The 13573-nt window shown below is 39.8% G+C and overlaps 1 protein-coding gene and 1 long non-coding RNA gene across 2 annotated transcripts; one reads left to right on the forward strand and one right to left on the reverse strand.

The window, feature by feature from the left end:
• Positions 1-4156: 4156 nt before the first annotated feature.
• Positions 4157-13108, reverse strand: LOC108229902 (CD81 antigen-like). The gene is made up of 8 exons (XM_017405621.3): positions 12912-13108; positions 11416-11530; positions 7271-7368; positions 6881-6955; positions 6671-6784; positions 6466-6564; positions 4826-4909; positions 4157-4733 (listed from the first exon to the last, which is right to left on the reverse strand). The coding sequence occupies exons 1-8, from the start codon at positions 12975-12977 to the stop codon at positions 4668-4670; spliced, it is 717 nt and encodes a 238-aa protein (XP_017261110.1). The 5' UTR covers positions 12978-13108; the 3' UTR covers positions 4157-4667.
• LOC119617449 lies at positions 9227-12910 on the forward strand. The gene is made up of 3 exons (XR_005233728.1): positions 9227-9448; positions 10357-11549; positions 11756-12910. It is a non-coding gene; the product is annotated as an uncharacterized LOC119617449 (long non-coding RNA).
• Positions 13109-13573: the final 465 nt, after the last annotated feature.

The following is a 13573-nucleotide window of genomic DNA, read 5'->3' on the forward strand; positions in this document are numbered from 1 at the left end:
AATCATGTTTATTGTTTAACAAAAACCAAATAGCTGATTAATCAACAGAGTAACTGGAATAATAAATGAGCATCATCTATCTTCTATAGCTATTGAGTCTCAAACACAATCTGGAGTATTTTGACAGGCTTTTAAAATGTTAAACAGAATCAACATTTTGACTCTTTTGTGATTTTTAAAGTGATGTTCTGTCAAATAGTAATATTATTAGTACCTTATGAGCATCATTCAGGACACAGAGTATGAAGAAAAAGACAGAAGTCTTCCTCCAGGTCGAGGCTAACAATTAGCGAAGACCGAAGCCCCTTTTATTTGGTTTTTCAAGGCTTAAAAAACAACTAATTGTCAAAACCTGTCCCAGAGGTGAGAAAGAACGCTACATCAGCTAATATTAAAGGTCCTCGCTGCAATGTCACAAAGACAAGTTAAAAAAAAATAAGTAAGAGACAAAATCTACAGTTGTTTTTTGTCATATTAATGGTTAATGTGTCCTTAAGTTAAAAAATTTGTGACCGGCTGCCAACCACCTCGTGTGTTTGTTTAACTATGGAAACAGCCGAAAGGAAAAATAGGTCTACGTCCACGGAAGAGCTATCCAGGATGGAGAAATCTGACAATTTTGATGTATTGGTAAGTGTTTACACTTAGATTTATTGAGTAAAGTATGCAGATCAAAAAGATAAGTTTGGCTGAAGCATAAACTTACTGGTCTAAAAGAACGCTGAGCTCTGTCTTTATCCTGCTTTATCTCTGATGTTTATTCCTGAAAGCTGTCCCGCTCTTTCTCCCACTTTTCTTTGGTGTTTAGCAGCAGATTTACTCTCAAACTTCTTCTAGGACAGTGGTGTCCAATCCTGGTCCTATAGAGCTACTATCCTACAGGTTTTAGATCTTTCCCTGTTTTTCAGCAGGTCTTTGAGTTCTGCAAAAGCCTGCTAATCACTCAGTCACTCGAATCAGGTGTTTCAAAGCAGAGAAACATTTAAAACCTGCAGGATAGCGACTCTCCAGGACCAGGATTGGACACCGCTGTTATAGGAGATTCTCCACTTGTCTGATTCCTCCATATTTCTTCACCTACACAGCCTAATGTAGGCCAATCATGTGACTCCAGCTTCCACATGGTTTTCAGTGGATGGGCTTTGTTTACATTGAGTGCATACCCACATTTCAAAGTTGCATATTAATATACCTGGAAAACTACTGGAGTAAACTCTCATGGTGCAGTCTCTCAGATAACTGGAGATAGTTTAGGGGTGCACACAGTCTTTCAGTAGCCATCATTTTTGTTGAATTTGTTTAATTAAAAAGAAGAGTGTATACTAATAAGGATGATCCTAAGATGATACTTCATGGAAAAGAGAGGTTTGAAATGCATTAAAAGTCTCTCCAAGAAAACCCACAACTTAGGTCACTATATGGTTTAAATAAAATGTCTTCACTTAACTCATTAGGGTACTTTCATGTTTCTAATAATTATTCCTTTAAAGTAGTGCATGATCTTCTTGAGGGTGTTGCTCAAAATGTGATCAAATTACTTTTTGAATTTCTTACTCAACGCTTCTTATCAGAACAGGATTTACTTTCCGGGATTTATAGCTTCGATTAAGGACTTTTAGACAGGAAAATCCGTCCCAGAAAAATGATTTTGGAGAGTTCTGGGCATTGGTTTAAATTCTATTCAGATGTTGTGGAAAAACATCCCACTGTTATTTAGTGAGGTTATTCCTACAGGAAACAAAACCTGGTACGTGTTACTGTTGTTACTTGAAATAATGAACATAGTTTGTTCACCTTCTCTCACTCTTGGTAGGACAGTGGCATCATTTTATGATCCATTCTCCATCTTCTTTTAGGGAAATTGGTCATGTATTTTATTCATGGTCTATGTGGTTTGAAGCAAAACAAGAGCTGTTTAAAGATTATTTCAAGTATTTAAAAAACATAACCAAATCTCTGGCTATAAAGCATCAGATGGCTCTTGCTTGTCACTGGGAAACTCTAACCCTGAAACAAAAATCCTTCTCCCTCAGGGGTGAAGTAATGAAATGTTTGATATGATCTTGTCAAAAGATATTTTTCTACAATTTGGGTGAAAGTTGATGGAGTTGGACTTGTTTGCAGGAAGAAATGCCTGCGTTTCGTCTTAGGTGGCATACTTTTAGTTGACACAATTGTTTTGTTGACAAGGAAGCCTTTTGCTGATCATTATCTAGGATGATCCAAAGTGATGAAAGGTGTCCTCTGAGCTTCATTTTCATAAACCATTGGATATTTGAAGCTCATGCAGCATAGCTGATGAAAGTTTGGACCATCATTCACAATGTTTGAAGCACAGCTGCAGAAATAAACTTTTTGAAAATAATTTGCATAATTTAATCAATTACCATAATTAATTTTTTTAGAGAACACAGTTGACACTTTATGGAAGTTAAACCATAAAGTGTCAACGGACTAAATGTTTTTTTTAAAGAACTCAGTGTAGCCTATCAGATCCCTGAGTGTTGCTTTACCTCAGCTTTGTGAGTTAAGGAAGGAACTCTGACACAGTGTTTATTTCTTTAACTGTTTTGAAGAGTGTGGAGCTACATAAACCCTGAAAACGTGTCCAGATCAACTCTGCAGGAGTTAAATCTCTGGTCGACTCGAAGGAGCAGGACAACCGAATGCTGCGTCAGCAGGTGACAGGATTACAGAGCAGAGGAAGGCGAGAACTCATTGTTAACTCGTTCACTGCGTTGAATCTGCTCACACACATTCCTCTGCTGCAAGTCTCAAATCACAAAAAAACAAACTGCAAAGTAACACTTTTTTTTCTCTTCCTCATATTATTTTTAAATCAGATCAAAATCTGTGGAAGTGGTGAGCTTTTTTTTTTCTAAATGGGTCACACCCAACTGTTGTAAGAAAATGCTTGTTCAAAGGTCTACAAAGGGACGAAGGCTTTTATCTCATATTAGACATTTTCCCCTACTTCACTCACATCTAAATGCACTTTGACTTAACTTTTCCATCATTTTGTTCACCACAAAAGCTTAAAAGCTGGTTAGCTTAAGAATTAGCTGTAAATAGTTTGTTTGACAAAAATAAAATGAAATGCTTCATTTTTCTTAGAAGCAATTGAAAAAATCAAACATTAGAAGCAATTAGAGCCATTAAACATGAAAACATGAACGGCTGACCTCATAAAACACTATTCAGTGTTTGTTTTTGTTTAAAACTGATTCAGTTTTATCTTTCAGTCTGATTGACACCAGCTCATGGATTATGTGAATTTTGGATTATTGATTACGCTCAGCTGTACGGACGTTTCACAGTTTGCAAATCGCTCCCATTCTGACACAAGAGCGTGATTCAGATCTGATGTAGGCTTCAGAAGTAGGCCCTAAACTTTATTGTGAAGCATTGTCCTCCAGAAACAGGAGACCTGGCCTCCACAAAGGGTTGCCACCAAACCAACCCACTGTTGTCTAAATATCACCGTGTTGCAGCTTTAAGACCCCTTTAATCTGAAGCCAGAAGGCAAAGTTTAAACTGTCCACAAGAGAGACAAAAACATTCATGTGGACGGGGGTAAATATTTAACCGAGCGATAACGAAATATAATCAGTAAAGGAGCTGTTGAACAAAAAGAAAAAGAAATGCAACACTCAACAGATTCTTTCTAAGCTCAATAGGCGTTTTGGAACAGGTGAATGCGTTTGAGCTCGAGGCCATTCTTTAATTTAAACTTTGTCACACCTGACATCAAAGCACAAAAGCTGCTTCCTTTGGTGAGAAAGTAAACCTGTTATCAGAACAAACATGAGCTCTGGGTGTGTCCACTGTCCCTGTGCCAGAAATACAAGTCTGATCAGTTTTTATTGTTCTGAAGGTTTGCTGCAGCGGGAGAAACGATGGAGAGTGGGCGAGACGCTGCCCCCTGGTGGCGACTCAAAGAAAACACACCCGGCCTGTGAGGGTTTGAAATCAGAGGATCAGAAGTTAATTCGAAGTGCATACAGTAGAGCAAAACAACCCTGTGTGGTTTTATCCTCCTTTAAATGATTGAAACAAGTAATCAGAGGAGAGAACGGCTCATAATTTACAAGCATTGTTGCTTAAAGAGAAGTTTCATTGACCCAAAACAACAACAAAAAAGAATTAATGCCACCGGTACAGGAAACTTGACATAATTTATTATCATTCATTTAAAAATAAAAAAGATGGCTGCGAGAAAAGATATAAAACCTTTGTCCATTTTCAAGGAGGGGTGCATCACAAGTTCACAAAAGTACAGATTTTTCATTCCGCACAAATCCTCGCTCAGCACAGAAACTGACGCCTAAATATGTCTGTCAGCTGCAGCGAGACGCCACATAAACAGTAAACCAGGGAAGATGCACTCTCTTCTGACTGCTGTTAGGAAACATCAGTTATATATGTACAATTTATACATCCATAAAAGCAAAACCACCGACTGCTAGAGAAGCTTTTCCCAGCAGAAAGAAGTGTCGTTTGATAAATAAAAAAAATTTAAAAAACGTCTCACATATAAAGATTAGCTGTGACAAATAAGCAATGTTAAAAACAAGTTCAAATCTAAAATTAAAATGGAAAAATACCCATCCTGTGCTACAAGCGGCACAGAAACACGCATCTGTTTATTGTGATGCGTTCCTGCTCTCTCAGTACACTCCTGGGCTGTTACGAATCCCACAGCACAGCACCATGGTGAAGATCATCTCAAAGATCTGAAAGCAGACAGGGAAAAATAAGTCAACGCGTCCGGATTCTGGCGCCTGAGCTGACCAGAAGCCGGAGTATTTTTCAGGCCGCCGCTCACCATGATGACGGCAACGACCAGGGCGGCGAGGCCGATGAGGTAGAGCTTCTCAGAGAACAGCATGACCAGTTTCTTGTGGCAGCCCTGAGAGGAGGAAGAGGAGGAGGAAGAGGATGCAGCGTGCAAACATCATCAGGGATTCAGTGTCATAAAGAGCTGTTTACTGTCAAAACAAAGGGCTGAGCGGCTGCTGCTTGCTTTAAATGTTATCTGATCCCAGTGAAAGACTACAAGACCACAAATTTGTTTGACGGTAATTATCTGCAGGTATGGCTGGCTTTTATGGTTATTTATTAAACCAGTGTGATTTTAATGGTTCCAATAAAAGTGATCGTAGTTAGTTGATTCAATGCTATAAATTATGTCTTAAATTATTAAATCAACATAATCTACTTCAACAAACAAGGAGAGGATTCAGTTTGGGCAACTGTTCAGCAATAACTAACCAGTTTAAAAGATCTTGCGTTAAAAATACACACATTTAAAGAAATTAGCTCAGCTTAAAAGGGTAGTTCACTTTGCCTCTTTTATTTTTGCATTAAAAGGTTATGTCTGCAGAAGGTGCCCCAAGCTGTGCAGGAAATAACCACAGAACTAGATGTAAAAATGCATCTAAAAAGTGGCTCACGAATCTATATGAAGATTTGTGATTAGATTCTTATTAATATCCACCTTGGTTTTGACCCCTCCTGGACTAGCTGTGAGCTTGTCAGTTTAGTCAGAAACAAACTATTTCTCCAAACAGGTCATTCAAACAGTTATCTACAACAGGTAAGATAATAATTGTTCAGAACCTTTCCACAGGAAAGATCGAAAACTAAAAGAGCTGAACTTTCCTTTTAGGAAGCAACTTTAAAAAAAAAACTATTATGTAGATTGATATCGGTTTGCCTGTCTGTGTTCCTTTGCAGGTCTGTTAGCAAAATATCTCATAAACCACTGGACGGGTTTAATTAAAGCTACAAAAAGTAATAATTGGATGAACATCTACAACTATGTGCTGAGTCAGTTTTAACCTTTTGTTTAATATCTATTTACCTCAGTCTTTCTGTACAAAATTAAAAAAAAAACATCTGTCCAAAATGACCTGTGTTGCCAGTAAAATAGTTGGTGCTTAGCAGAACTCTCCTGCACGAATTTAGAGGAGCAAATTTTGCAGGAAGCTCGGTCGGTGCTGTCCAGACCTGATCATATGTTTTAAAGGAATTAATTTCTCTTCCTTCAGGCCGGAGATACAGACTCCCTAAAGCCATAAATCAAAGGTATAAATGCTCTTTTGTTCCATACACAGTTTGTGCAATCACCTTGGGAAATTGTTAAACTTTCAATTTATTAGCACTTTACTGACCTTTCTTACTGTTTTAACTCAGCCTTTACGTTCTGATGGTCCTGTTACTGTACGGCTTTTTTATTGTTGTTTATTGTTTTGGTTGTGTTTTTACTACTCTTTCTCCTTTGAGGGACAACGAAGTCCAACTCCAAACAACTGATTAACCTAATTCAAGATGGCCGCCAAAGCTAATCAGCTTTAGCCAGCACATAAAGAGTTATACCTGAGTCAGTCTTACAGACATGGAGCTAACATGTTTCTGCTGTTTTAGGTGTCAGAGAAAGCATAAAGGAATGAGAAGTTAGTTCACCTCAGTTTTCGGAGCAGAAAGAGGTTTTTGTTGACACAAAGTTGAAGTGAGTTGCGTGAAGAGAGCCGTGTCGTGTTTTCCTTTCCCACAGCAGTTGAGCTAAAGAGGAAAGCAAGAGCAAAAACATATAGTCATCCACTTCACAATGTGTACAAAAACCAGTCCTCTGCTTTCAAAAGCATCTAATCCCACGTAGAAGCCGTACCGTCGTGTGGAAAGCTTCCAGCACCTTGATGGCTGCATCTTTATTCTTAGACCCTGAGATATCCACGGCCTTGATGTAGGCGGCGTCGTAGAAATTAATCAGTTCTTTGGAAATCTGTGAATGACCAAAAACCTTTAGAGGTGTCTGCCTGCAGCAGAGGTGGGGACGTGAAACGTGACGTGTGGTGTGTGTTTGTGTCACAGTACGTACGGTGTCCCTGTTCATGAAGCCCCAGATGGCTGCGGCCACCTCGCAGGCAAACAGTATGACCAAGAAGAAGAAGAACTACAGGAAAAGAATCAGGACATTTAGCAAATGTGGCCTATTTGTTTGGACGCTGAGTCAGCATTGACACCATTGTTCTCCTGTTTATAGTTCCTCGTGCTTTTTTTTTGCAACTGAACTACTTCCTCATTCTTTGTGCTAGTTTACCCATTATTATGTCAAGACAACATAGAAAAGACGCCTTCTCTGGTTTATTTTTACTTTAATCAATCTCATCTTGCAGAAAGAGCTTTTCAAATGAAAAAAACAGTGTAACTTCTAGATAAAACATGATGTTGAGCTGGATTATTAACATGAACAAAGATGGATACTGACTGTCCCCAGCAGACACTGAGACTCCTGGATGGCACCGTAACATCCGAGGAAACCAACAAGCATCATGACGGCTCCCACAGCTATCAGGATGTATACACCTGAGAACACAGAAAGAGGCCATCAGACAGGAAGTGGCGTCTTCAGCACCACTAGGGGGCAGCAGTCAAGTGCTGCCCATTTCACACTGTTCCCTGATGAACCTCCTGAAAGTTTCCCCCGCCTTTCTCATGACATAACCCACATCCTGAAGGCAAACAGCAGCCAGTTCCTGAGTAAAAGAGGTGGAGGAGACTGCACACAGCTGTCAGCCGGACAAAGGAGTAACTCCTGGACACCCAGGACTTCCCGTCCAACCCCTGCCTGCACTGACCCCTGACCCCGAGCGATCCACAGAAAACAGGAGGAGCCGTGTGAATGCACAGAAACCCATCAATACACACACACATGTTGGTGCAATTAGAGCGATGTAAAGAGTGCTGGCTTTGAGTGTCAGCTCTAACACAGAAATGTAAATCAGGATTCAATGCAGGACAAAGTCAACGAGTCCTAATAAAGCTCCGGTTACTGCAGAGCCAGGATTTCTGTAGCTCAAAGCAAAACGCTGGTCATAGAAAAGCAAACATTTCATTACAGCAGCAGTTATTAAAATACTCAATATGCAGGACAATACCTTTCAGAATAACCATATAAGATGTTATAACCAGGAGGTTAATGGAGAACTGGACTCAGATTTAAACACACAAAAAACAACAACCAAGTGTTCAGTTTAGGTTTATGAATGTCAGTGTTTGATGTACGTACATATATAAGCTGTAGGTAAAGCTAACACCTTAAAAGTTACTTTGTTGAATGAAAATTAAAAAAATACTTTGAACAGTTTTCCTCACAGAAACATGAAGGGATGTTTTCTTTCATACCCTGAAGTGATCTTAACCTTGGGCTTTCTGAAGGTCTTTTAAACAGAGGTACAGTTCCTGAAAGTCATGCTAATGGGTCTTTATGTCAAACTGTTTTTTTTTGTTTTTTTTTTGTTTTGTTTTGTTTTTTTTTTTTTTTTGGGGGGGGGGATTTTTGTGGATTGAACCAAGAAACGAAAACAAATTGTTTTTGTTTTTTTTCCTGACAGGGCTAAAGATCTCAGTTACAGTATGTGTCGACACAACACTGGTTTATGTCTCGAGTTTAGGAGCCTTTTTACATCTTCAGCTAAACAAACTAACTAGCAAGAAGATGCCTCTGAAATGCTCAAGTACTGACCAAACAGTCCAAAGAAAAACTTTAAAAAACCTTCAGGAGTGATTGATCAAGATCACTTTAAGAGACTGCAAGAAAGTCTGGCTTCTTGGAAGCAAAATGTAAAGAAATTAAGTACGAATTCAAGACTTTTACACAGTAATTTTTACACGTGAACAAACTGACCATGACAACTGTTTATCTGAAGGGATTTCACTTCACTCCTGTGAAGTATAAGGCAGCCTGAAAGTGTAACTGATCATAAATGTCTCCTAAAGTACAGTTTTATACTTTATTTAAGTACTTTATGCCAATTCAGTCCCTGCCATGTTTGAGACAGAATACCAGAAATGCTCTGGCATGAATGTCCGAGGCAAAAATAGGCCCAAAGTGCTACTTCCTGGCATTGAGATGGTTTTGTTTTTATTAGCAGATTCACAGGAAGTGATGTGTGACACAGATTAGAGGTTGGGTAACTCTGGTCAGTCAGGAAATGATCCACGGAAACTATCTGACAAAAGTAATTACCTGAAAAAGATAAAGTTTGACATACGCTGCCGTTCAGTTTGTCGCATTTAGATGATTTGCTTTCTTTAAACAGCATCACCTCTGCTCACATTTTAAATCACGTTTTGATATAATGTGGGGTGCTTGTTGTTTCCTTTTTTTGGATATGATTATCTTGCGGTGAGACTTTATGGAAATGATCTGTGTTTGGAGTTTCTATTTTGGATTCACAGGAAAGCCAACTTCTAGCACAGCCGAGAGAGTGAAAGACCCAGAACCGTTCCTCATTTCCCATCCGTACATCCACCCACCCCCCTCTCCTTCTCTTTCAGGGCTTTTGTTGTACCAGGAGACCGCTACCAGGGCCAGTAAATCTGCAATGCAGCAAAGGAGCCATTATTTCTTCTGCCTGCCATTTCTATGACAACACCCTTTCAGGTTCGGCGTCTACTGAGGCTTTAAAGGCGACGTGCGGTTTTAGACCCCCGGAGAAGTTCATTTATATCTTGTCTCTTCAGAAGGGGAGTAAAAACAAAAGGGTGAACATCAACTAGAAGCTCCACTTGCACTTTTCAGTCCGTATATTAAAAGAAGAAAATTTGAAGAGACCAAGATTAACTCAGAAAGGAGAAATGATAAGAGAAGGATAAATCATTTTTTACATTAACTTTCCCCTTTATGATGTGTGTCGCTAAAAGACTTTGGGATAAATGGCAAAAGAGAAAACATGTCCTAGGTGTTTGACTCCAATTATTCAAAAAACACACCCCTAATTTAAAGAGAAAGCTCAGATTTGTGATTCCTGAACTTATCAGAAAACAGGATTAAAGTTACTCAGGTTCGTGTAAAGCAAGACTTACTTCTTCTAGTTTAGCCCAACTTTAAATCACTATAATAAACATATTTGTCGTTGTTTAACCTCACACAAAAAAGTACATTTTCAGAAAAAAAACATACTTTTCCCATTTTTTTCTGATTATTTGGAAAAGAATGAGTGACTTTTAAAACACTAATAATGGCGATGGGCGGCCCAGTCATTTTTACCGACTCTGAGCTATGATTTGGTGTGGTAGTAACATAGATACATTCCCAACACGTACTTTGAGCAAGAGATTGTGTGACGATGTGTTAGATCTGGGCCGGCAGGTGATACGCATTCCTTCAAGGAATGATAGGCCTTTGAATGTTTAAATGAAATGACCTGCGACTATAACTTTGGTGGAACTACTTCCACACTTTAAATGCCACAATGTCCCAATAAGTCCAGGAAACATTGATTTTTATGGAAAAACAAAACTTGAATTTAACTGTTCGGTATTGAATAAACCCATATCTTTTTCTTTTAGGAAATAAACCTGAAAAGGAACCTTTGAATCAGATCCAGGCCATCTGCTTCCCCCTCCGACTTACAACAAAGCTAAGCTAACCATCCTTTTTACAAACATGACAGTTTTGTTGATCTTCTCGTATTCCTCTCAGCAAGTTGAGCTAAAGAAAAGCTAAACTACAACCGTGTGAGGACTTGTAGCACTAACCAGACCGCTAAACTGCCACCAGTAAGGATTTGGAGCACTGCTGCAGAGGTGGGAGCATGTGTATTTCCAGTCTTACATAAATACCACTTTGGGTCGCTCGTAAGCTAAAAGCACCCACTTGAAACTCTAATTTGAGGGATAATGTGCAGATGTACAAGGTTATTTGAATTATGTGAGGGCGTGTGTTCAAGGGATGGTTTAACAAAACACACATATATATATACCCTTGATCTTGTTTGGGTGGGCCTTTTTCTCTTTTATTTATTTTTTTGCCGCACTGCCTTTAAAATGACTCGTGCGCCTCTCCTCTATAAAAAGCTTGGGTTTGACTTCGCTCTGTGTACTTACTGAGTGGTAAGTATAGCAGAGCAGGAGCCCACACGTAAATTAAAAGGTTTACTGGAGTTCACCACCGCAGCAAACCAAGATCGTGGACCTCCTAATGTTTACATCATGTTTCGGTGTTTAAAGTTGAGCCGAGCACAAAAAGAGCCACATACACAGACGGATCTAGGATTTGGCTAAAAGTGGAGGATGCACGCAGGTCCAGAGACAAGCTGGGAAGGTAAAAAAAATGCTTTAAAATGTGAGAAACAGGGTCCTACATCTGTCACAACATCTGTCTGAGGCTTCTGTCTGGTTTCTGTCACCTCAAGGAGACATTTTGTCATAAACATGTCTACTCGGCGTGCTTGAAACGTAAAAATATAAACTCCCTGAGTGCGGTCATGAATGAAAACGCTACAGCTGGTTGAGGTCACGGTTAAGTTGCAGATTTACGCAGGTCCTGTTTCCTGCTCCCGTCTCAGAGGTCGAGCGGCTCATGCTGACCGTAACAAGCCGCTCTGGTTTCCTGTGGCGTATACTCACTGATGTAAAAGGTGCCTGGCGCCTGCTGCCCTTCAAACTGAAGCAGGAGGAGGCTGCTCGTTTGGGTGTCGTGGCGTAACCAGAGGGCCACTCCTAGGATCACACCTCCGGCCAGCTGCCCCAAACAGAAACAGGTTTGAATTATTCACTTTCACATCTTCTTACAAGGATCTGAGACACTTAGGGGGGTGACGTTCAGGGGGAATGAAAAAGAAAGAACATTAAATAAGAACAAGTAACTTTTGTGACTTGTTTTAAAAGAGACAAGACACCAACTATGTGACATAAATGTTCTAAAATTTAATCACCGTCTAAACTATTCTGCTAATTTCTTATATAGGCTCCACACGAGGCAGCGAGAGAAGAAGGGAGGATTTCCTGACACCTCAGTGACCTTTGGCACACGCCGTGCCCTCGCAGTATTGTTTAAAGCCAAACCACCAACTCTGTCCTTCAACTTCATTTATCTCTGATTCTGTGCGCGATCAGGCAGAAACATCCTTACGTGTCCTCGCATAAAAGGTTATCGAGCGTCGGGGCTGTGCGTTTAGAGCTTACACAAGAACACTCGTATCAGAATATCTGCCCTCCTGTCTGCTCACTATTGTTCTCAAAGAGACAGGAAGCTGAATCCACAAAGTGAAAAACAGACGAGCGAGGAAAACGGGACTCGAGAGTTTTTTTCACAAAGACGAGAGCAAAGCAGCAAAACCAACAGAGGAAGCGGTCGATCAAGTGCTGTGCCGTCCAGGATATGGTGACTCTGGGATCATCTAAACAAAGGGCAGCAGGTCTGTGTAAGGATACCACCTGGAATTTCACATATAAGCAAAGGATTCCTCAAATCACAAGCGAATACATATTTATTTGGTGTTAAGTGGTGTCGTGCCAAATAAAATAACCACAGCTGCTCTTTTCCCCCCACTTGACTACTGTGTGATGCACCTTATTTCTGGAATAAGCTCCCAGAACACAAACTTTAAAAAAAACATTAGATAAAATACACCAAAAGAAGTGGTAAATTCCAAGGAAACACAGGTAGAACCCTCCCAGAGTCTGTCTAGTTTGTCTTTTTAAAGAACTAAAGATGATTTAGTTCAGTTTGACTTCCAAGGCAGCAGCATAAAATCCCAGATTTTATCTGAGCAGGAATTAACTCTGTAAAATATAAACCTGAAGCAGAGTTGATGAGACATCCCAGTGAGAGTCTTTGACTCTTTCAAACACCTCAGTGATGCTCAGTCATGTAAAAAGTAACTGTTGTCGCCGCTTCTTATCAGCTTGTTGCCAAGAGCTCCTGTTTGATCAACATTCAGCACACTGTTGCATTTTCAGACAAAATGGCCACAAATAAGCCTGACTTTAACCTCCCAGTTTTATAGGTCTGATCTGCAACGGTGCAACAATAATATCACAAAATGCTGCTTTTTTAAATTAGAAAAGCAGGGGACAAAAATCCTCAAACAACAGACATGCAAAAAAGGAAAATGACTCACCCAAAAAATAAAATTAAGGAAGAATAACATGTATTTTATGCATTTAGTACAGCCCGCCACAGCCATGTTGCCGCTTCTTATCAGCTTGTTGCTCCAAATCAAAGAATCAAAGAGTCCAGACTACTTCCAGGGATCACTTGGTGTGTGCCAGAAGAGACTCCGTTTGACTTCGGGCCACTTGGTCTCAGTGTCTTTACAGCAAACTCCTCCTTTATAATGAAGAGTGGAAACCGAGACGAGGACCTGCCCACCGTCTGGAGCAGACAGGAGAAGGATGGGCGGAGGGAGGGAGGGAGGGGAGCCCCATTTCCCCTCCAAAAGTTTGACAGAAAGAGAAAGAATGAAAGACAAAAGTCCTCTATTTTCTAATTCAGCTTGAAATTCATTTATTTTGAACAAAATGAAAACGTCCTTTGGAAGGAAGAGGATGGGGGGGATACGCTCTAAAAAATGGAATTAGGATTTTGTGTGAATTGTTAAATTTAACTAATTTGCAGTCAAAGTAAGCAGGTTATGTTGAATTAAAGCAACAATATGATCTACCAATTAATCTGAACTCTGATAACTGAACCATAAAACCTACTATTCTTTTGACTGAATAAGGATTGTCCCAGGGCACTTCCCATACTTGCACATGTGGATTATTCCTGAACACAGACTGT

Source organism: Kryptolebias marmoratus, linkage group LG11, assembly GCF_001649575.2.
Source record: "Kryptolebias marmoratus isolate JLee-2015 linkage group LG11, ASM164957v2, whole genome shotgun sequence".
Lineage (NCBI taxonomy): Eukaryota > Metazoa > Chordata > Actinopteri > Cyprinodontiformes > Rivulidae > Kryptolebias > Kryptolebias marmoratus.